Raw genomic sequence first — 24,813 nt, 5'->3', positions numbered from 1 at the left:
ATATGCAAAGAACTAAGAAATCAGGTAGAGGAGAAATACTTTTAAGCTAAGTATCACAGAAACTTGAATGACAGTTTTTCTGCTAAATCAACAACAAAAATGTGAGTGATTGTTTTCAGGTCTAGTAGGTCTTGTGAAGGTGTAAATGCGTGTGTGATGACAGAGCTTGTTTGTTTTTTTTTCCTGGGTTTCTTTTCGACTAGAAGAGCACATGCGTGTAATATTTATATGCCCATCGCACAGCAGCCTCATTGCAGCATGATTTCAAAGCTTCCAGGTAACGTTTCACTTCCAGTTAAGCGGCTGCTTTAATCCAGGTACATTAGGCTCACTGAGTGACAGAGTGATTGCCTTTATTAATGTCAGCACCTCATCAAGCAAGCCCTACTTCTCGCTGTGCCGCAAGGTTTCAACCCTGATGCCCAAATGCCCACCTCTCCCCCTGTGACAGGTGCTCTTACACAAGCAAACCACACAGGGGAGCTACTGCTTTTTCCAAGTTAAAGACACACGCACAGACACACACATGCACAGATCACAGTCGCTCACATTGTCCAACCTGCTGCAAGCCGGACCGGCAGTGGAGCAGTGATTTATTTTTGCAGCCAGCAGATGAATAATGTTTTATAAAGTATGCAACATTACATCTGTTTACACTGAATTTAATGAAGGTTCAGTTGAGCCAGAATAAATTACAGCTGTCAAAACAGCAATTAATCAAAAATGCATGTTTCTGTGAAATAATTATTTCATTACTCGTGTTATTGAACAAAGTTTTGGATGTAAAATTAAGATTTGTGTGTGTAAAAATTGGGTTAATATATGAAATTTAAAAAAAAGAAAAGAATCTGATATTTGCTGCATTTTATCAACTAATCTTATGTGTTGGGGTTTTTTTACATATTGAGCCTTTTTCATATTTTCTTTTTTCTTTTTCTTTTTTTTTAAGTTTGTTTGTTTTTTTAAATACCACGTCGCTCCAAAGGACAGATTTTAACATAATAAAAAAATAGTTTGATTAATTTTCAACATCAAAGCTTATTTTATTAGTTACATGATTTCTATGTACCTCAGTAATTAAAACAACTGTGGAAGGATGTTGCGGGCCGGCAAAAAAATGGTTTTAGTTTACAAATTTACTGAGAGGGGAAATTTAAAAAAAAACACAAAGTGAAGAATATTAATGTCCAGCCTTCTTCCTCTTAGTCATATGTAAACACAACTCGGTATCTAGGACAATGATGTCAGATACTGTAAGACACATACAGCAAGTGAGGACATGTTCTCATAAATATCATTACATTCAAACTGGCTGAAAATATGCCAGTCTGTGAGACAAACTGTATGACTGCAGTGAAGATTAATGAGCTAAGAAATCAGACCCAAACAACAGGGCGCTTTTTTTTTCTCTCTTTCCCCACATCCAGCTCACTCCGGTGTTTAGGGCCTCTCACTGAGAGCCACATGGAGCACGTATGATGAGAAAGATTTGTTCTCGCCTGGCTCGACTGTCAGAAACTCCATCCATGTTGTACAAAGCAGAAGAGAACAATAAGTGCTCGTGGAAGTAAGGGTGGGGTAAACTGATATCAGTGGTCTTTGAACTGTGGCAGCCATACTTGTTAAACAGAACTCTAATGCTGCTTTATTTATTGAGCTTTATTGTAAAATCAGAAACATTTCATTGAAAAAAGGTTACATTTTGAATCATTTCTGATTGAGGAAATTTTGATTTGATTTGACTGATTTTTGTTTTAGTTTGGTTTTATTATATACTACTTTGCATGGTTTGGAGGCCTTTTTTATTTTCAAACATAAATAATCTAATTAAAAAATAAATACAAAATATAACAGCCCAAGTTTTGTTTTATAATGTAAAATTAGATATAAATACATAAATAAATATTAAATTCTCGAATATTTTAAAGTGTATATTAATTTGTTTAGTTACATGACTTTAGAACGTCTCCTGCATATTTCATTTACAGTGTATAATGAAGAATACTAGTGCTACTGTTTTGCGAGTTCTTAATGCTTCGATGAATAAAACAAATGATTAATAAACATTCTGGGTGATGTGTGATTATTCAGTTTTCTTATGAATGATAGTTTAAATGTTAGCGTATAGCATTTGTTTAATCGTGTCGCCTATTTTATGCGTATTTTAATAAGAATGTGTGATAAATATTATATATTTTGATAACCTTGATGCAAAAAAAAGGAACAAAAAGGAAAAACAGATGACATTTACTAATATTTTTTGAAGCCTGGTGTGCTGGACCGTAAAATAAATAAAATATGACTTTTATCTAATACTTTTTTTGTGAATCCGTGTGAGTAAACATTTTCTAGAACTCCCACACAGGGCTGTAAACAGTGCGTAAATACAAACACGGCCACAAATGTTCGAAACAGCCTGTGTGATTACAATAAACACTGACCATTGTATATAAATGATACTAAAAACAACATAATCAAATATTATTTTAATTTCAAGCTATGAAACAAAGTACATTTTTCCTCCTTGCTCAGTAAAATAAGAGGGGGAACTTTTTCATTATAGCTGTGCAGCATAATCTCTGGACCTTTTGTTTTCCTTGGGTTCTCAAATGTTCCTCACCACCACCAGAGCTGGCTAATGGATGCAGATGGAGGAAGTGTTTGACATTATGGACACAGCAGTGCTTGTTTTAGAGGAGCTGGTCATGTGGTCTGCCCTAACAGGCCACACAGTACCCCCTTAATGTGACCCAGACCGCCCAGCCAACTCCAGGGGGCTTCAGGAACTGTCCGCTCTGGGGGGAACTGAGTGTCAGTTTAGCCCCCCAGTGAACACAAGTCAACATGCCTTAATCCCCCTATCACCTAAAGTTACACTTTTGGGTCTGCAATTAGCCAGCCGGCGAAATCTCCCCCACTCCCTACTGGACTTGCTCTTTCCAAACCCTGACATGCAGTTCCGTGCTGGTGCTGCGGCCAGCGTGGAGACTCTGGTGCCGGTTTCCATGGCACAGTGCCGGGCCACATGGTCCCTCATCGTTCACTGTCACCGTGCTGTGGAGGAAGAGATCAAAACCAACATGTGGTGGCAGGAAGTGCCTGACAAGATGAATCACTGTAATTAGCATCAAACTGCCCAGCGCCAGCTCTGATTGGTGGAGGCTTGCCCTTGACAGATTCTGCGAGTGACTGGGGGGGACAAGACGCAACAGAGCAAGATCTGTGACCTTAAGGCCTGAGATGTGGTTGATGCAAGGGAAACCACCACTGAGCCGAGTCTCTGCAGGTCATTTTACACTGAACTAAGCTGAATGTAAACATTTTCTAAGATGGGGAAATATTTGCTGCATGGAAGCGGGGGTGGGGATGGGTGGGTGGGTACAATGTCCATTATTAACTGGAGCAGAGCAATGCCAACAGGGATGATGGTGCCCTAAATTCCACTCCGCTTGGGCCTGGCTAAATTTCTGCACATTGTTTACCTCCTCTGTGACTTCCTGCTTCATCTTGGAAGAGGAGCACAGGAAAGCCTGATATTCCCCCATCAACCCAAATCTCCTGTACGCCCAAACAAAAAGCAGCATTGTAGCATATTTTTTTCCAGTTTCCTCTGTTCTGCATTTCCAGTTGAGGGTGTGGCGTTGGCATTCCTCAAGGTCAAATCTCTGCATGACTCTGCTCCTCTTAATTTCACTGTCAGGGGTTGGCAGGTGTGGGGGTCGCTCTCATGGGCATGTTATCCATTTTCTGCTGCTGGCAAAAAGATGATCTTGAACCTGAAGTCACAGAATTAATTGCCAAACCCACTAAACACCTTAACTGTTTTACATCCGAGACATACGAAGGACTCATCATCTTACCAACCCCTGAGGCTGGACCCGTTCTCCACACGAGCCAAGTGAGAGGGAGGAAGGGAGGTGAGGAAAGGGATTGGTCCCCGAAAGGTGGGTTTTGTGGCCACGGAGACTTATTAAATATCCTCTCAGATGAGTTTTTGAAAGAAAAGAAGCAGAGTCTGGCCACCCTGTTGGCACAGGACCTTAAATACGCTAACACACATATTAATTTCTGCTAGCAAGGGAACACAGTTGACGATAAACGCATATGCACAGTGAACCTGCCTGCGATGGGGTCTGAATAGAGGGTCGGGATTCAAGTTCACAAAATCAGCAGAGGCCAGCGAAGAGTGAACAAACCGAGGTGGCTGAGGGAGGACAGATTCCATTCTGGGGGTATAGAGAGATGGAAGAAGCGAGGGGCATGAGGTGGTGTTTTGGTGGTGAGGAGGTGGGGGTCTCAGACTCGAGTCCCCCCCTGCCAGGAACAACAAGCAGGGCTTCTCATATTCAAATAAATACCAAGCCAGTGGGGCGCAAGGAGGGGCGTCAGATAAGGAGGAGGCAAGGGGGCAAGAGCCAGACTGGAGGATGGCTGCTCAGCTACACTGAAGCCTATTTAGGATCACGGGCCGGGCCAGGAGGAGCAAAGCAGGCAGTGACAGATTTATAATGAGCGTAGACTCTGCCCTTCCATTTAATACTAGGCTTAAGACGTATTAGAGAGACAAAGGCCGCAGATCCCGCTCAGAGAGAAGAAAGACCTTAATTAATTTGGGGAGATCACGGAGGGCTCCGGGCCCACATCATCGGCTCTTTGTGGCAGGAATGCCAGCTATTTACCGGAGCTCCAATAGGGCTGCGAGGAGAGGCAAGGTGATGACGACTGGGGCCGCCGTGTAACAGATAGGAAAAGGATACTTTTCAAAAGCTAAAAGCTTCCCAGTTTTAAAACAAAGACGGGAGGGAAAAGAGAAGAAGTGATTTTGAAAAGGGATCTGACTCTGAGCGGCCTCCACCCCCCCACTCCACCCTTCCTATGTCCTACACTCACATTCCAAACTTATTTTTTTGCTTTCTCATTCTCTCTATGAGAATTTCAGTCGATAACAACTCCAGAAAGCAAACTCAGGATAAAAATGCACGAGAACCACGACTAACTAATGCCTTAATTATCTATAGAATCACTCTTGTACATGTTCTCTGCAGGTCCTCACAATAAACTGTATTTAATAGGAATGTAATAGCAGCTGAATCATAACTGCCTGCTCCCCCCTTTCTCCTGCTCACTGTTGCTTGAGGTGTAGTCGGGCCGCAGAGATTCAAAGCTAGCACATACTGACCAGGCTGCAGAGATCCTGCTGAAGGGCACAGTTGGCAGCTGTCAGGCCTGTCTTCTTTAACTCTGAGAAGACATGTGGAGATAGGATCTTCCTTCCCAAAATAAATAAATAGCACTGGCACACATTTCCCCAGACAACTGCAAAGGGGGGAGGGAGAAAGTCAAAACTGTGCTTTTTTTTCCTTTGTTTCTATTTAATTTTGCATGCTTGGCAGCTTGGACAAACAGAACGGGAAATGAGGATGTCAAACGTCAGAATCTATTAAGCAATGCATGTATTCTGTAGGAAGATTTTTTTTTAAACACCTGTTAAGTTAAGCTGTTCCAAAAACCAATTACCTGCATCCTCTTATTTGCCATGAATATTAACAATAAAGTCTATAGTCTGTTTTTCCAAAGTGTGGGAATATATTCTGGAATTTGCCTGGGACTGAAGGAATCATGATTTTCACCTTTGGTCGGCCATTGAGTTCGTTTCCATTGTGTTTTTACGCTTTTATGATGACCCCAAATACAAAGAAGAACAGGGCTGGACAGGAAAAGCACATTAATATGTCAGCACGGAAATGTGCTCATTTTTTTTCCTTCTTTTTTTAAAACTAAAGCATTCAGTGTAATGTTCCAAGAAAAAGAAAAGAAAAGAAAGAGCCCCCCCAAAAAGACAAATAGATTTTCTACCAATTATAAAACATTCACAATAAATTAATTCACATAAGATACGGAAGGAACACGTCTTATTATACTTTGCATGTTATTAGATTACATTTTATGCAATACTGCTTTGGTGGCATATTTCCATTACTGTGCGCCTTTACGCATGGCTGAAAGGCTATTGGAGGATGCGGTAGCTCTGCTAACATCTGGAACACCGCATGAGCGCAAAATTCCGTCGGTATTTAAGCGCCACATTGCGCCATTGTTAAAATCGTAACAATACGATTTTAAATTTGCGTGCACATAATAACGAGTTTATATCAACGATTTTTCTCATTTATTCTTAATGCCAACAGAACGACTCCACGGGGGAAAGGCTTCAAAATATCCAACTAACCACTCAGTGACAGATCCTAGAAACGGACTTACAAATAGCCCAATGAAAAACAAAATTATGATGGACATAAGAGAAATATTCATCGCTGTGGTCAAATGTTTGGACTTTTTTTTGCAGTGAAAAAAACTCAAAATGCCAGCTCATTTAGGGGAAAAGGGGGAACATTTTTGTTAACCGTACAAGTAAATGGAGGCATTCACAAACTGAAGCAGCCTACAAAATTAGACCATAGCGCTGTAAGAAACTAGAACGTTTCCATCGACTGAAAAGACAAACAACATGTCCCTTTTTAATGTTTTACATGAGAGACTTTAATAATAATAATAATAAATTTCTATCTGATTACTTAACCGAAAAAAGATCGCATTATGATGAGTTATTCCTACAAAGCTTGGGTTATATTATAGCAAAAGAAATGTGTGTTTTTAGTTTAGTTTAGTTTTTTTGTTGGTTTTTTTTGGTTTGTTTTTTTTTTGGGGGGGGGGGGGGGGGGATTATTATTATTAGCCCTATTAATAACCATCAGAGTTTCCGGTAGCAAATTATAACATTTACTTGCACTGTTATTGTTATTGATAAATACATGTATTTCATATTAACTAACACAAAAATCATAAATTAGAGCGTTTTTCTAGAATAAGTTTAATCAACGGCTCGCTTGCTTATATTTATTTTACGGGAGTTGAAAATAAATATATTCTATTTCAGTTAAATTAAGTTCATTTTATTTATGTTTAGAACTTTATTTGCATGAGTTTTCCTTGTCATGATTGTATATGAGGCATGTTTTAGTCTTCCCTCCTGCGTAAAGTGCGCCTCTGTGCGTTCCCTGAGCGTGGACACCCCGGGCCTTCTGCTGTTAGCGGTCAGCGGCGTATTTCCTCTCACTCAGTTCTCTATATGCTGAGATTTTGACCATTATTTAGATAGCACGGAGTTTTATACGTGGAGTCTCCACAGGTCTCAATAGCTTCGGGTAGAATGTGCAAATCATTGTTTTGTTTGTTTGTTGTGTTTTTGTTTGTTTGTTTGTTTGTTTGTTTTTATAACCAGCGGAAGATGCTATGATTTATTGTCTGTCAAATAATATGAGCGCGTAAATAATAATCTTATCAGGCTGACTGCGGCACAGACAGCCTAATTAAACATCTCCACGACACACAGGTACAAACATCAGAGGAGATGATAAGCTCTTTTAGTTTGAGTGTCTGGGAGAAGCAGAGGGATCGAGCAGAAAGACGCAGAGGAGACAGCGCGCGCCCACATGTCCATGCAGATATCCCGACGACCCAATCACATCTCTGTTTACTAATAACACGAAAATAGCAACCATCGATGCCTTCACGATGGATCTGTGCAATTTAATGAGGCACGGGCAAGAGGTTGTGGTTTGGTGATTTGTCATGTTACCACAAACAGGACATACAGGACCACACAGGCCTCTCCTACTGGAGGAACAGAAGCCAGCGGTTCTCTTGTAGGAGACCATCAGGAAGACCACCGACAACATAAATATGTGCGGTGTGTGAGTGACTGATTGCCCAAACGTGTAGAAGCACTGTCGCTGAGACAGAAGTACAATCACACCATCCTGGAAAATTGTTATCGGAAAACTTTTGCGCGAATATTCTTGTGCGTCAAGACGCACGGCAACTGGCTCAAAGTCTCTCTAGGTTTACCTTCTGTTGGCTTCTGTCACCTTTGGAGGTTAACAACGGCAGATCAGGTAAATAATAGGACCGAAGCAAGTGCAAACATATTTTTAAATTATTAAAAAAAACAACAACTATGATTTGAATTTAAAGTGGCACTCATCACCAGAGTGGTTTTGATACCCCAAATCATTATTGTCTCTTCGTTAACAGAAATAAGAATAGCTTTACACCTTTATGCAGGGTATGCTTACTTGTGCTTACTTTGAAGTAAGCATATCCTGTATTAATGAGAGGAAAAACTGGAGCGCAGTCTAAAGCATGAATGCGTTTTGCGGTGCATTAATTAACCACAATAAAATTTTAAAATAAAGAGTTCCAGGTGAAAATGTCGAATTACTCCGTGTCAGCAGAGCCATCATGCGTAATTAAAATTCAAAGTTCACTTAGCTCTTTCTTACAGAAAAAAATATTAAATTCACGTGTTTTTATTTGTATCAAGAGTACTTTCAAGTCAAACACCAAAGTAAAATGTTTGAATGTCTTTTCAGGAACTTTCAAATCACCAAATCCAAGAATGGCCTTTAATTTCCACAACGAGCCTACAATTATAAATTCATTCAGATGCTTTGTTACAGCACTTAGTCCCTAATTTGGCCTCGGTAGAAAATATCGTTTCCTTCATGGACTTTTCAGTAAAAAATGACTCCGGGTTGAGTAAAAGTGATTTTATCCTCAGAGATCAACAGCACCTTACCTGATGTCACATATTCCTGTTCTGCATCCATCAGCCAGTGGGCCGAGAAATGCTGTTCGGGCCTGCATCCTCTAATCAGTGAGAGCTGTTTGCCGGAGCTGTTTACATACTTTGCTCACTTTGTCTAGATGTCAGCTTTGCACCATATGAGCTAAACTCTTCGTGACAGAGTCTGCAGACTCTATCAGAGAGTACAGAGTAAAAAGGCCCAAAGAGTCCAAACACAAAGCTCCGTTTAACTCAATAAAAACGCGTAAAGCCGCTTAAAATCAACACAAAACAAAGGGAAAACTACTAAACTCTGGTCAGCCTGGCTGCCTTTTTATGATCATCAGCGTTAAAATCTTGTTTTGTTGTTGTTAACATAAAGTTTGCAGGTATTTTTATTTTTTTCCACGATGCAAAAATGAGTTTATCTCTTTCTCACAGGCAAAATAAAAATCCCAATTTCCGTCGCCCTGAAGCTTCAAATTCAGCATTTTATTCACTCAAGCAAGAGTTTGCTATGCCTTTATTTTGGGTTGCTGGTCTGAATATTCCCGTATTGGGCGAATTAATTATTATTATTATTATTATTATTATTATTATTATTATTATTATTATTATTATTATTATTATTATTATCTTCAGGCTCACATTTTACTGAGTCCACTGTGCCTCGGCTGAGCGAATTCCGACACAGTCTCTTCCCATTTCGCTGAGCTCCTGTATTTTGTCTGTTATCACCTAACTATTTACAAAGGAGGCTTCCGACTTGGCAATGATGAAGTGAGCCGGTATCGATGGCATCATATCAGATTTTAAAAACAAAAAACTGCCGGGAGGAATACATCATGTGGGTGATGGTTTACAATATTTTGACAGCGATCAATGCAAAATAAATCAACCAATTCGATTTCTATCTATCTATCTATCTATCTATCTATCTATCTATCTATCTATCTATCTATCTATCTATCTATCTATCTATCTATCTATCTATCTATCTATCTATCTATCTATCTAGGAGGGGTTTATTTATGCTCCCTGCCTCCCATGGAGAAACATCCAAAACAAATAGGCCTAATCCTCTAACTGCTTTATCCCATTAGAACTGCTGCTTTCGCGCTTAATTCACTGACTCCAGTGTAAATTAAACTCTATCCGGTCGCTATCGCACCAGCTTCCAGCAAAACACATCTTGAGTCGCTGCACATTAAAGTTGAACCTCGATAAGCTGAGAACCAACAAAGCGAGACTGAAGGCGGGAGGTGGAGAGGTCAAGTCCAACTCCAGCCTGAAATGCCACGTGTGTATGCTTCTCATTTTTACTGACTGCAAGGGTGCTGTTTCTGCGAGTCTGTGTCGTGTATATCCAGGTGTGTCTGACACGAAACTAATTGAATGTGATGGCTTTTGGGGAAAAATGTGTGCACACAGGGGCTGGACACTCCTCAAAAGTCAAAAGTGCATCTGCATTCTGACTGGTTTCCATCTCTGCGCCTCTCAGATAAATAATTGCTTGGATTAAAACATATTCTCGTTATATTCTGCTTTTTTCTTCTTTCTTTCTTTTCTTTTCTTTTCTTTTCTTTTCTTTTCTTTTTCTTTTTTTTTTTTTTTGACTCACTAAACGTTCAAAGCATCTGAGAAAGAAGTCAGATGTGTGGGTTACTTGATATTTATTTTTGTCTCCATATTTCTTTTTTTAAAGAAAACTGCATTTTGGATCTGAACCCTCGCACAAAGCACTCATCAGATTTGGAGCTGTTATTGCTCCTCGTGCTCCACGCAAACTCTCGAGAAATCTAAGTATGCGCACGCCGGCACATACGCGTAATTTACTGGAAAAGTGGCGCTCTTTAAAGACGGGACACTGCGGTGACGTTGGAGTCGAATCCAAATGACTGACAAGGTCTTATTGAAATAAAACATCGAGTGTAGAGCGCGCACACTTTTTTTTCCTACGGTGATGCAGGGGAGGCGTGGATCTCGCTCACTTTTGACATTCTCGCAGCAGTAGTAGCTTCTCCTCAAGGCAGGACTCAGATGACACCACCCCGCCAGCGATCGGAGGAGAAACTCCGCTCTCTCGCTTCTAAGCGGATGAACTATGCTTTGACACCAGGACGCGTTTAGGGGTTCGTCACGCAAATCGGAGCATCGCCAGGCTTTTTGGCGTCTTCACTGTAATCGTGGGAAAACCTTCATAAGAACCCACGGAGAGCCAGTGGCGGAATGTGAGAAACCACCCCCAAATTTTAGCGCATGTTCCTCTCCGTTGTGCACAGCCTTCTCCTGCTTTCTGCGCGGTTGGAAAGCGGGGGAAAAGGAGGAGGAGGGACGGCTTTTAACGACTCGATCTCTTGCCTATGGACGACGGCGGTCCCCTCTCTCCAAAGGCAAATGCTTTCAGTATTGCCTCTCTGATTTCGGCTGCAGAGCAAACAGGAAACGCAGCGTTTGAAAAACACGGCACCGGCCTCGACAAGCCAGACCTGCATAACCACAGTTCCTTTAAAATGCACTACAGCACTGTCACCCGGGAAATGGAAGGTAATTGTGTTTGCTGATGTAGCATGTGTACGTCTCACCCGAAATTCTCCCCCTAGCAACTTTGGGTTTGCCTGATTCTCCGACGTTTTTGAAATGCGCAAAACCGCGCATGAGTGCGTTGTTTTGGAAAGTATGGAAGGAAATTACAGTTTTGTTTTCTTTTTTAAGTGTCACAGAGTTGAGCCACTGTGAAAAAAAAATTCTGCAGATTTTAATCGCCGTGTTCACCATCACTGAGGAGAAGTCTGGAAACAAAACAGTCAGAATGTGGGTAGCTGGGGGGGGGGGGGGGGGGGGGGGGTCAAACGTGCCAAAATCCCAAAGTGGTGTACCAAGAAACAACTTTAATTCGTGGACAGAATCACATACATTCAGCATGAAGCCAAGAGGAGGAGGGTTTACACGGGCGCCCCGTGCGTAATGGTAAAAACAGACTATAATAATCATACCCAGCTTGGAGGGGGGTGGGGGGCTGTATATCCATCCCATGCGTCTATTTGTCCATCAGGAGAGGGCTGCAGTCACCTGCTGCCTGTTTGTTTGTTCATGCAAATCAATGTGTGTTTACCTTGTAGAGCGTTTGCACTCCCCTCTGCCTGGCACATCCTCCATTGTTTGTTAACGGGGGTGATGTGGGCGATATCCTTATCCAAAAGTTAAATGGGTGCCGGAAAAGCCATTAAAAAGGGGCGCACTTCTCTGTCAATCAGTCTGGTTGCAAGGCGAAGAAAAGGCACATTACCTGCAGTTCCTTATCTAAATAGAAATAAGAACCGGTTTTATCGCAAAGGGGAGGCCCTCTGCGTCAGATAAGAGAGGAGACTGGTGTGCAGTGTTAACACACTGCAGCAGCGCACAACAGAGGCCGCTCACAGCGCGATCGATCACGAGCGAAAACCAATTCATGCGCACTCCGAGTTAGTTTCCTCGAATAGTTCGGAGATTCTACGGGACCCGCACCGCTTTTTGGGGAAAACTTTTCTTTTCTTTGCTTTTCGGAGGTCTCCTATTTTAGATCAGGCAGCCCGTAGTATGCTGGCAGTGGATGAAACCTCAGGGACTGCCGAACAGCCGAGACGGAAACTTTTTAAACCGAAACGAGTGCGTTCGTGCTTGACGCTTTCCTCTGGGGATCGCTGAATCCTGCTTCTGTTTTTCACTCTGTGTTATAATCGACTTGAAGTGAAAGGCATATTTAGTAAAATCTAGTTTTCTGGGATGATTTCAGCCATATCCAGTCCGTGGCTGACGCAGCTGTCCCATTTTTGCGATGTTGCAGCCTTCACGACGAGCAGCCTGAGCAGCCTCAACACGCCGGGGGGCTACCACCTCTCTCCCTCCCCCGGGGACCCCTACAGTCAGCATGAGTCCCATTTCGAGCCCTGCCCGGCCGCCCAACACAACTACAACTATCCGGGATCCAACCAGGGCCAGGCCCCGTCGAACGACAACGGGACCGCCAATTGCTCCTCATCGTCCTCAAACTCTACGCCGAACAGCAAAACTATAGTGAAGAAGAACCCGAAAGTTGCCAACATTAACGTTCAGTTGGAGATGAAAGCTTTATGGGATGAATTTAACCAGCTAGGCACGGAGATGATCGTCACCAAGGCCGGCAGGTGAGTACCCATTACACACAGGCCAGAGGCGCTGGAGTTATTTTTCTCCTCATGCAGACTCGAAAAATAATATAGGACAGAATACTTTAATATATACTGAAACATCTGAGCAAAGAACCAAACCGGGAAAGGATAAGCAACTATTTTTTCTGCGAATGTCTGTGCAGATTAGCAACTGTAAGTATAGACTAGAAAATAAAGTTATATAATGTAATAAAAACAATTTCATTAAGAAAATACTCCATATTTTTTCACTCTTGCTATTTAGTCATATATATATAATTTCCTACTTTAAATAACGTCATGGGCTCAGGCAGCTGACGCAAAACATCACTTTGTGCCATGCACATGAAGGCCTGTGATGTTTTTTAAATAATATTCAGCGGACTTTTCACACGTCTCTGTCCATCAAATCATACTGCTTTAGAAAATGTATTTTTTTTTTCTCGCTTCGGTTTTTTAAAACAAACAACACGTTTTAAGCTTCTGGAGATGTTTCAAAAACAAGGTCAAATACAAGGAGGCTTGTGTGTGTGTGTGTGTGTGTGTGTGTGTGTGTGTGTGTGTGTGTGTGTGTGTGTGTGTGTGTGTGTGTGTGTGTGTGTGTGTGTGTGTGCCGGCTGTAAACACCATCATCCAGTTGCGTTTTATAGATCTAATAAGGATAAGTGTGACTCTCCTGGGCTTCTTCGCCCTCATCCTGCCCCAATTTTACGCACTGCTGTTATAAAAAAAACATTGTGGTCGTAAAATTTATGAGTCTTTACATGTAGGATCAGATCCTACAAGCCGATTACAGTGGTTTCTTTTCTTTTCTTCTCTTTTTTTCTTCGATTTCAAAATTATGGAAGCGCCGCTCCACGCGCTCAGTTTTGGTTGCATTTAATGGACTAAAATCTATTGGATTTGGTTATTAATAAAACACAATATGATCATTTATTGAAATGTGCTGAAAAAACACGTCATTCTTCTTGTCTCTTTAGGCAAAACACATTTCTCCTGACCTCTGACCCCTAGGAAGAGCCGATAGTGTTCCACATTAACATTCATCGTGCTAACCATGCTTCCTATTTTATTTAAAAAAAACACATCTATGTAAAGTGGCATGACATAATTGCTCAAATCCTAAAAGTGTGGGTTGAGTTTCCACGCCGTGCACTGCGTGACAGGAGAAAGGAGATCTGCAGCACAGCACTTTAAAAGCTCCTTCAGCCTCACCTAGCCACAACACTGACGTTAATTGAGCGTTGATTTTAGGATCCCTTTCACTGTCTCGGCGGATTACTCAACTTTCGGCTCATGTTCTTGGAGGATATGGATCTCTCTTACATAGTAACCCGTGTAGTGCATGGGGAGAAAACAAGCGCCACAGTGCAGGGGGCAGAGCGTAGACTAAAACGCAGAGCAAAACACACAAAAGGGATTCGGCCTATTTTCTGCTGTCAACTGAGAAAATGATTGTTAAGAAAATAACATAATCAGTGGATCAGTATGCAGGAGTGTTCTTGTTGTTGCTTGCAGATTCAATTTATATATACATATATTTATTTATTTATTTTTCCTATAGTCAAGATGATGGAAAGTTCAAAAACTCTAAACCGTACTCTGTAAAAAGCACGTGACGCTTATGAGCACGTGTGTATTCACATGTGATTAGATCTTCATGTTTCTGGAATTCATCAAAAAACCAGGAGAGAAGTTACAGCCAGAAGTTACAACAGCGCAGCTAAATGGCAACAAACGCAAAGTTCCGTTGAGATGAGGGAGACTTTTTATCCGGTTACGCACGGGCTAAATCACGTCATTTCCAAGAGCTTAAAAACCTTGTTGTAGCCTCGAGCTCGGGCAAAAATAAGCTCGAGCAACATTTCTTTCTGCAAACTGCACACTTAAAAAAAAACACACACACACACACACACACACACACTTGTTCATAATCATTTGTTTTCTTACACTAACTCACCGTCCACACACACACACATTGATGATTGGTTTTAGAAAAATAGCGCGTAAAGCATTAAAAGCCGCTTTAAAGCTGCTGCTTTTTAACAGTCGCCCCGTGTTTTTCTTCCTCTGTCAGGAGAATGTTTCCAACTTTCCAAGTGAAAATATTTGGGATGGATCCCATGGCAGACTACATGCTCCTGATGGACTTCCTGCCTGTAGATGACAAACGTTACAGGTAACTTTTCATGTGTCTTCAGACAAGTAAAACACCGCTTTCAGTCAGGGCGGGACAGGAAAACATTGTGCTTGTCTTGGTTTTTTAAGACCCACCCTGGGGTACCGAGCAAAATGAGCATAAAAACTTGGAAAACACAACTTAAGAACTTAACAATGAGACACATCCTTTTCAACAATTATCCACGTTATACTGCAAACATGTTGGTGACTAAATACTGACATTAACGATCAATTAAGTGTCTTATTTTTCCCTTTATCTTAAAGCGTTTGGTAGCGTTATGTAGCGTCGTTACTCTTCATACACGCCAACACATGCATAGACACTTTGCATGCCTAAGCGAGCAACTTCTAACCTTGGGTCTTAATTTCCTTTTATGGCCCTCATAGGTATGCTTTCCACAGCTCGTCGTGGCTGGTGGCAGGCAAAGCTGATCCCGCCACACCGGGCAGGGTCCATTACCACCCAGACTCTCCGGCCAAAGGCGCACAGTGGATGAAGCAGATCGTCTCATTTGATAAACTAAAGTTAACTAACAACCTTCTGGATGACAACGGACATGTGAGTACAAAACTGGAATTAAATGAGTGCTCAAGAGGCCCAAGCTTGGCCAGAAAAATCACACAGCGAGCGGGTACTTTGTCCTCATGAGTTCTCGTTAAATGATAAAGTGTTCTTCCCCCTTAGAAAATCATTTAAGAAAAATATAAAACCATTTATTTGATTACAGTGATAGTATAGATGATGGCCTGTTTGATTAATTAGAGAGCATAATTTAACATAAAATCACATTTCCACATTAAGCGGTCAAAATACAAAAAAATCAAAAGAATTGTTGTATTTATGTATTTATTTTAAATCCCGGTAATAATAATAATAATAATAATAATAATAATAATAATAATAATAATACAGAGAGATACATTTTCTTCCCCTAAAACTGATCGATATAAGTTATTTTGTAGTAGTTAAAAAAACGATATTTTCTCTAAAACTTTGATTTTGCCAAACGCTTATTTTCTGTCCTCAAACACGGCACCGCACACGAGGTTTTCCTCCAAAAATCCCTGAAAGGAAGTTGAGTATTTCACCACTGGAAATCATTTCAAACCCTTCCACCACCCTTCCTTGTCTTTGCATTAGATGTAAAATCAGGAGAGTTTGGGGGACTTAAGCAAATACTGAAAAACAATGATCTGTAACAGATCGAGTGTCCCGAGGATTCACCAGAAAGTTAGTTTTCTTCTGTTATTGCCTAATCGGTGTTTAAATGAGAGCCATCCACATGATATATTCTCAGTCGGCCCTTAAATATTTACAATATTACTGTTTAGCTAGAACTGTATCTGCATGCCAACGGATTTTAAGGGGAGACCCAGGCTCCCTCGGGGTATTGTGTTATTTAGATTACCAAATTTGCTCATACAATCGTGGAGATGGCCGACGCGGTAAAAACGTTTCATAGATCGAACCCGGGTCTCATTTGGTCTTGACCACGTTTTACCTTATTCCAGTGCAATTTAAATTAACATTGTCGATTATTTATTTAATTATTCATTAAATCTCTCGTCAGTGATCATTTTCAATCGCATGTTTTGTTTTGGGTTTTTTCTGAAGCATGCGATCAAAGATGATCTTTTTGTACACTTTAAGTCAACGGTCCTTGAGCAGGCTTGCTTTGCTTTTTTTTACAGATCATTCTGAACTCCATGCACCGCTACCAGCCCAGGTTTCATGTGGTTTATGTGGATCCCCGGAAGGACAGCGAGAAATACGCAGAGGAGAATTACAAAACCTTTGTTTTTGAGGAAACCCGCTTCACAGCGGTCACAGCGTACCAGAACCACAGGGTAAGCGACTTTTATGACCCTCCATCTAAATTCAAATACGGTCTGTCGTGCAAGAGAAGCCAGCAACTAAACGCACACAGAAACCGTGTGTTGTTCAAACATGATGCGCGCAGTGCAGTTATGGCATGAATAACGTATCAGCACAGAGAGGTAATGTAAGCGTGTTACGTTAAACCGAATTCAGTAACTAAAGACTTTAAAATGTGTATTTTTAACTACTGTTTAATCGAGGCTGTCTTATGCGTTTGCGTAAAAAAATAAAAAATAATTCCGCTTTTTTCGCCCAAATGTTGCCTCTGCTCTGTGAGCTCAGCTTGCACCCCATCCCCGCGTGCTCCCTACTCTGTTTTCCATCAGTCCCCGTGTCTGTTTAGATTCAAACATCAGTGCGCTCATCGCTTATTTGGAGCGACTCATAACGACGATAGAAGGAACCTGGCTTCAGTTTTCCTTTCAGCTATTTACACCGAATCCAAGTGTGTGGGAGCCGCTGCGTGACGGTGATTAATAGACCCGTTAGCTCACGGAGATAGGACACAGACTAAAAACAAGCCGCTTCTGTTTTGATGCTGAATGTTTATGGCAAATGGTAAATAAATTACTTTTACGCACGAAGGCGCTCTGCGTCTTTTCGTAAGGATTCTTACTTCCATATAAAATGTAAATTGAGCTAAAATAAAATAAAAAAAATGCACATACATTTAACATGAAATATAATAAAATTATATGATGATGATCATTATGATAAGAAAGCTATTAAAGTGATATTAAAAATAATAACTGACTCTTTTCTTACCCCACATGCAAACCTGTCTGTATATGACATTATATGGGTGTAAATGCTATAGAAGAGCACAATTACATACAACAATAATAATAATAAAAGTAATGATAATAATAAATGAAATATACATGATACTGTAGCCATCAAACCTGCATTTAAGACAGCTGTGTGTGTTATTATGACAGAGTGTTCTGTGTATTACACCTGACTTTCGCTGCTATCCTTTCTAATAAGTAAATGCTGTGATGTAAGCGGGAAAGGCGTTGTGTTTAGCGTTATGACTGATTTTATGCTGCCCTTTACTTTCAGATCACACAGCTGAAGATAGCCAGTAACCCCTTTGCAAAGGGCTTCAGGGACTGTGACCCAGAGGACTGGTGAGCTTTCCAATGAAATATATTAGGCCACCATTTTATTGGCATGTTTCCACATGATTGTAAAAAAAATTGCACTGCAGAGCAGGCCAGGGCCAGAAAGCTTTTGCAAAATAGTTTAGTTGCTTGTTTAATGTCTCACATGGGGCAGATGGGGTGGAACTTGCCACAGGAAAGAACACAAGGTGATGTAAATTTCAGAAATTACTGGATATTGTTTGAAGCTCAGCCAAGTGTGATTTTCTGTCACTAACAGATCATCAGACACTGGCATTAGAGACAAGGTAGCAAAACTCCACCCAAATACTTTACTCAGACAACTTCAACAAATGGAAATACTGCTTCCATGTCTGGAAATGACTCAGATCACTTCATTTTTTAAAACCAGCAATGAGAAATTGCACAGAACTATAGAGGATTGTTTTTATTATTTAACAAAAACATAATCTGAGTAATGTACGGCTGTTCCACATTTGTATTCTGTGTACATTTCATCCACGAGATTAAAATGTGGATCATTTTAATACATAATAAAGAAACTGTGCCTTTGACATTCATTAAATGAGTAACTGAATCCACTCTCCCTGCTCCAGGCCCAGGAATCACAGACCAGGCTCTCTGCCAATAATGAGTGCCTTTGCCAGAACAAGAAACCCAATGTCATCTCCCCCTCAGCAGAACGGCACAGAGAAAGGTCTGCAGCTCGCTCTTTGTTTCATTTCAAAACTCACGCCTGCTATCAAACATGAAATATAGTCCTGAAAATTCATTCAGCATTTCTAAATAACATCTTTTATTTCAGCTGTCAGTATACTTCACTTCTTCTTTCATTTTCTTTTTTTTTTCTTTCCCCACCTTATCCTTAACAGAAGCCCAGTGATGCATTTGCAGCATCAGGCCAGTGATGGCTTTTAATTAAACATCAAATATCAGCCAGTCAATGTCATCCACTGCAAACATAATAGGGGTTCTTATGTGGTTTTATAACAGACCGCAGCGTCATACCGCAGTAAAGCAGGCAATGGAAATTAGATTTCTTTGACATGACGATGACTGACGTATTTATTAGTTCTATAATAAGAATTAAATCAATTAAATGTTTATAAAAGTGGGAGCTTCCTATTAGCTTTAAATGGTACATTTCATCTGAGAGAAATATAAGCTGGGAAGCTGCTGTCTGGAATTTATTCTGCAACATTTCGACTGAAATGCAGAATTTTTTATTTAAACAATAATGTGACAGACTTCTGTGTACACTTCATAGTTACCTAAACATTGCTTACACTTGTAAAAAATGCACTTATTTATTAAGCATTATATGCAATCTCTTAACACCTACAAGTCAAAAACACTGAGTATTCAAAAACTTGTACCTGCAGTAATTTATTGTGCTTTTCAGTGCAGAAACTATGAAAATATTGTTAGTGGTGGGTATTTGCATGTTGGCTGACTGTTCTTGTCTCCTTACCTTCACAGAAGACAGTAGGCGGGAATATGAGCGAGACCCCAGCGGCACGCCTATACACGCAGACCCAGCTCACCAGCTGATGTCCCGGGTCCTCAGCCCCGCCCTGCCCGTCCCAGGAGGCCTGCACGCCGTCCCGATCACAAGCGGCCGGCCCAGCCCTCCCCACGACCTTCGGCCAGATCCCCACCCTCTACCCCCGGACACCCTGCACCACCACCCCTACAAGTACCCCACCACCTATGAACACTACCTGGGAGCCAAGACCAGGCCGTCACCCTACCCTTTACCTAGTATCAGAGGACACACATACCATCACCACATGAACCCTGCCACAACTAACATGTATTCAGCCACCAGCGGCCCCTCTAACTATGACTATGGGCCCAGATAATGACTGCTGTCCACCAGGGCTAACAGCAAGCAGCACTGTGGGAATGGAAACAGACAGGAAACACAATCCTGCCTGTCGATGGCTTAAGCAACCTGCAGGGTGCAATCACGGGCTGAAACTCCTTTCTGCTGGATAAACCCTGCTGTATTTATTTAAAGGAAATGCATCTTTGCGTCAACAATGGGCATCTGTTCTAGGCCCCTGAAGAGGTCTGCTTTGACCTTTGAACTGAAAATGGCAATAGGTCTACATCAGGCCACCTCCTACCTGAGCAGTGCAGACATTGAGCCAGCAAAGTGAGGACAGAGGAGAGACCTCAACTTAACACAGACTTTCATCACAGACTGGAATTGATTTTTTTTTTTGTGTGTTGGATGCACTTTTTGATTTGCCTTGTTTTTATTGCTTTCAAAAAAGCCATATGTTATATAGTCCATCAGCCTTTCTAGGTAGACGAGACGTTTGCATGTCATCAGAGAGAGAGGGTGTGCCGAAACACATTGAAATGTTTTTGTTTGAGGAAAAAAAAAACAAGAAAAAAACGTCAAGATTTGATTTTTGAAACACTCTTGAGCCGCTCTGAGAAGCTTGTACCATGGCACTGACTTGCAGCAATTCAAAGTAAATAAATGAAGCAGAATGACTGTTCTGTATCTATAAAATAAACATTAAATTCTTGTAATTCATAAAAACAGAGGTATTTGTGCCAGTCTTCCACTCACATGCTGAAGAGGGTTTCCTCTCTATCAGCATTGTTCAAGTTTCTCCAACCGGATTTGCCCTGTTGAAATAGGCCGCGGTGTCCCCTGCTGCTGTTTCAGTCACTGGCAGGCATGACTTGGAAGCTGTGTAAACATAAGAGCCCTTTATAGTTCAAAATGTTAAAATCTGCACCTGGATTCATAAAAACACACACTCATACACAAATGCATTCATCAACCACACATCTTATATCCTCAAGTAGAGTAAATCGGCTCTGTTCACATTACTGCAGTTTAGTAGTTTAATGCATTAAATTTATTGCAAGGCGGCAGTAAAAGTCTTTAAAATTAAAACCTTTTGGTACTATTGATACAACAAGATACAAATTGCATATGTATGACTCATAGACAATGAATTTTGAATGTCATGCTATTACTATACCTATGAAGAAATTTTCATGTTTTCAGGCACTTACTTATCAAAACATAGAAAATAAATTGTATGGGGCGCAAACAGGCCAAAACAAAAAACAAAACCCCCACATTTGTCGTTTTCCCGTCAAAAGGATATCATTGCTCATATATAATAGGACAGTGGGGCGATATTTTGAGAATGTGACCCTCCTCTTATCTGTGCGGTCATTTCCACCTCCTATTTGAAGCCCTCTGAGGAATGCTTTGTTGTCAAGGTTAATCTGTCTGAAATGGGGGAAATTCTGCTTTGGGATTTGTGCCTGTCACGATACAAAAGGAAACGTAAACTAATGATTCATTTCAATAATGTATTTTTTTCTCTCTCTCGAAGCCGGCCGTCATTTAGCAGAGGGGGATGCCCGAGGGCGCCTGGCCTGACTGTTTAATGGCTTGTAAAGGTGACAGAGGTTAAATAATGTTTCCACTCATTTAAACGCTAATTAGATGTATAATTGTTTTCGCTTGTTTGGGTGGGGACTAAAGTTTAAAGTTATTGCGTTTGCAACAAAGGTTTATACACAGGCCGCGCCAGCAAGGTTTCGTTAGAAACCTAATTAGGACCCGGATGTGTAATAGCTGCCCAACACTAGCAAAAGAAAAGCTGATTTGTTTCTTTAACAAACAAAAATACACATTCACTCAGCATGCTACTCTACCTATGTATGTGTATTATTTACATTCACAAGGTATAGTTTTAATTTTAGAAACGGTAGAGGCCTTTTTCGCGCGCGCGTGTGTGTGTGTGGTGTTGCATTACCCACCTAACGGTTTAACTGTTAAATTTCTTCCACATGGAGTCACAATGCATCACTAAAAACGATTAAAAAAAAAAAATTTACGAAAAGCAAAGCAAATATGTTACCCGCATCAAAAAATAATTCACAAAATCTTTTAATTATTATTATTTATTTTATTTTCTTTCATGCGTGTCCAGTAGGGATAAGCAGCGGTCTGGAGGCGTAAAGCCATTCGGTGTGAGCTGAATCCGGCCGGCGGTTGTTGAAGACCAGCCAGGTAGTAGGAGTTTATTCCTTAGACTGCATATGTACCCCCAGGACACGTGATAAGGTTAGGCGAGGGTAACTAGTCGGTTAGAAAGGGTCAAAAGGGTATATTGGGACTAATTATAGGTTTCACAGCACAGAAGGCACATCAGTGACTGTGCTAATAGACGTGGTAGTGCGGTGAAACTAGTTTAAGTAACTCTGACCCCCAAGGTCAGTGACCACACACACAAAAAAACTTTGACAGTCACAAGACATTTATTAAATTTATCCTCATAAATAATATCAATAGAAATGTGATGTCCATAAAGATTTCAACTGCATCTAATTTATTTATGCATCCAATTTTTTTTAACTGAGTTTTAACAATGTCTTTACATTTTCAAACACATCTTAAAATACACTGTAAAAGAGTTTTCAGTTAATTCAGAATAAAGAGGTAATAAAGAACTTAAAAAATAAAATAAAAATACCACAAAAGTGTTTTATATTTCCATTTCTGCAGATATGGTACTAATAAAAATAGTACATAAAAACTTTCAAACCGACTTCTAAGAAAACCACTTAAAGTCAGCAAAAAGTATTTAAACTATCTAAACACTAACGACTGACAGTATACACAGGCTTTATACATATTAGTCTTTTATACAGTCTGCATGCAGCTGACTCCTTTTTGTTCTATTATAAAGGCCTATGAAGTTCTGAATAAGCATGTTAAGATACTGCTACTTTGTCTGCTTTTGGCTAGTTTAATCTATGAAAATGAATCAGAAAACCCAACTACATAAATAAAGTTGTAAAATAAATGTAGCAGAGTTCAGGTCAGTATTTATTTATGAAGTGCAACAGAGTGTAATGTAAGATGAAATGCTAAAGTAATAAAATGTCAACATTTCAGTCACAATACTGCTATTTTCTTCAGGCCTTCCCTATTTGTAGCTGTTTAATTTATACCAAACTGTGCACAACAATGAAAAGATTCTTTATATGCTGCGCGCTCAGACACAGTCCTTAGTGAATGGGTGTCCCTGGTATAATATATGCATCAGTCTAGACGTGACTTTGAAAGCCTCAGGCTGTGGAAAATTGGGGAAATTGCGCCTACTGGAGAAACTGTGATGAATTACACATCAGTATGAACTAAACATAATCAGTATGGTCGCAGCATTGTATTCACATACATATTGTGTGTTACATTTCCACTCATGCACATGAAATGGTACTGCCACGCTTTCAAAAGGTCTGGGCCATTTTAAAAGTCAATATTTCAGTGTCATTTGCACAAATCTACTTAAAGTGTGTAACCGTCGATGTGCCTCGATTCGTCATGCCAGCAGGGACAGGATGCAGAGGAGCTCCCACATTAAAAGAGCTAAGATGGACGATGCCGCCACCCGAAACATCATTTGACACTCAGCTGCATCTGGAACATCTGCTGTGACGGGCCCGTCGGGGCGGCGTTCGCTTCACCTCGGCGTGCGGAACCCTCCTGCGGCATGGGGACACTTATTGAAAGCGATCCAGGTAAACTAGCTGCAGTCCGCCACCTAAACAACAGAACACATGCTTTGCATATTTGTCCCTACGACGGCCTCTCAAACAGCGCGAGACCTGCTACGATTTATCCTATGTGTGATATTGCTGACGGACATTTTACGTGGAACATCAAAACAAATCCCCACCACACAGCGAGAGCCTAGATACATTTGTATTAATTCACATATGAAAAAACAAATAAAACCAACTTAGCCGTGAGGTAAAACATTGATCTTGGCTTGTGGGCAACGGGTTATTTTCTTTTGGACGCTCTTTTTCACAATGTCTAAATAATCAGTCTCAGTGTGACATCTGAGCTAGTAATATAATCCATGAAGGCTTAGGGAGAGACTGCATTGACTGCGCACACACACGTGCACCCTAACGGATTATGTCCCATCCCTAAACCAGGCTGACCTCTGACCTTAAGGGCCAAGGAAGACACATGTTAGGTGATAAGTGAAGCACAAGGCCTATTGTGCAGACAGTCTCTCTTCCCCGTTTATTGACTTCCTAAATGATCCATTATGGAGTGATTTACGAGGTTTACCGCCATACAGCCGGACACTTGTGAAGCTACTGGGTTGTTGTCTGCTCCGTTCAGCAGACATCTACACCAATAGGACCAAGCATTTGATTTATCAGAGAATGGACGGAAGCTTGCCTACATCACCTCCAGTGTTTGTTCAAAGCCAACAAAGGAGTTAGGAAGACATTATGAATGCAAGGTGTCACAGGAAGTGTAGGGACAAAACGTATACTCTGCGGGGGATACTAAAAAATACAAAAAAAAAAAAGTGATAGACGGTTTATACATGGACTTTTAAGTGAAATAAAAGCTTTCAACGAATTTAAAGTTCAGGTACAATTTTGGCAGCAGCTTCACAGAAAAGCAGCTTGTCTCAATAATGACCTTGTCTTTTCTATGCTGGCTAATGATTCAAGGCCATTGTGCTGCTCTGGCTCTTTGATTTCTCAGGCCTGTCCTGTACACCATGACGAGCTTCTCAACTTGGGATCATCCCCGGAGCCAAAGTCGTTACGAAGCAGAATGTCTGGTGTTTGAAGCTCTGCCTCCCCCCCCCTTCCGACCTCTCGGCACGATGTAGTAACATATGAGCTCCCATGATGCTCGTCGACTCTCAGATATATTGCAAAAGAATGAAATGAAAAACAAAACATCTTGATTTTCCTTTAAGACCCTTAACCTTCTTGACAAATGTCATCTTCTTTAAAGGACGTCTGCATTCGGCATTA

General features: G+C 40.9%; 1 protein-coding gene across 3 annotated transcripts; it reads left to right on the top strand.

Annotated features, from left to right (window-relative positions):
- The first annotated feature begins 9,909 nt into the window (after nucleotides 1-9,909).
- Nucleotides 9,910-20,533, top strand: tbx1 (T-box transcription factor 1). Of its 3 annotated transcripts, none has more exons than XM_085293442.1 (8): nucleotides 9,910-9,926; nucleotides 12,453-12,792; nucleotides 14,873-14,974; nucleotides 15,364-15,535; nucleotides 16,669-16,824; nucleotides 17,918-17,985; nucleotides 18,576-18,676; nucleotides 19,459-20,533. In XM_085293442.1, exons 1-8 carry the CDS (start codon nucleotides 9,920-9,922, stop codon nucleotides 19,839-19,841), a joined length of 1,329 nt encoding a protein of 442 aa, XP_085149568.1. In that variant the 5' UTR covers nucleotides 9,910-9,919; the 3' UTR covers nucleotides 19,842-20,533. The 3 variants fall into 3 exon arrangements, with proteins under 3 accessions (XP_085149568.1, XP_085149567.1, XP_085149566.1); XM_085293441.1 differs by lacking the exon at nucleotides 9,910-9,926 and adding an exon at nucleotides 9,955-11,173; XM_085293440.1 differs by lacking the exon at nucleotides 9,910-9,926 and adding an exon at nucleotides 9,955-11,173 and having other exon boundaries at nucleotides 12,402-12,792.
- The last annotated feature ends 4,280 nt before the right edge of the window (nucleotides 20,534-24,813 follow it).

Source organism: Mchenga conophoros, linkage group LG12 (genome assembly GCF_057382185.1).
Source record: "Mchenga conophoros isolate Kocher_MC1m ecotype Shallow Benthic linkage group LG12, M_conophoros_male_GT1.1, whole genome shotgun sequence".
Classification (NCBI taxonomy): domain Eukaryota; kingdom Metazoa; phylum Chordata; class Actinopteri; order Cichliformes; family Cichlidae; genus Mchenga; species Mchenga conophoros.
Note: the sequence above shows the minus strand (reverse complement) of the source record. Positions and strands in the feature narration are given on the sequence as shown.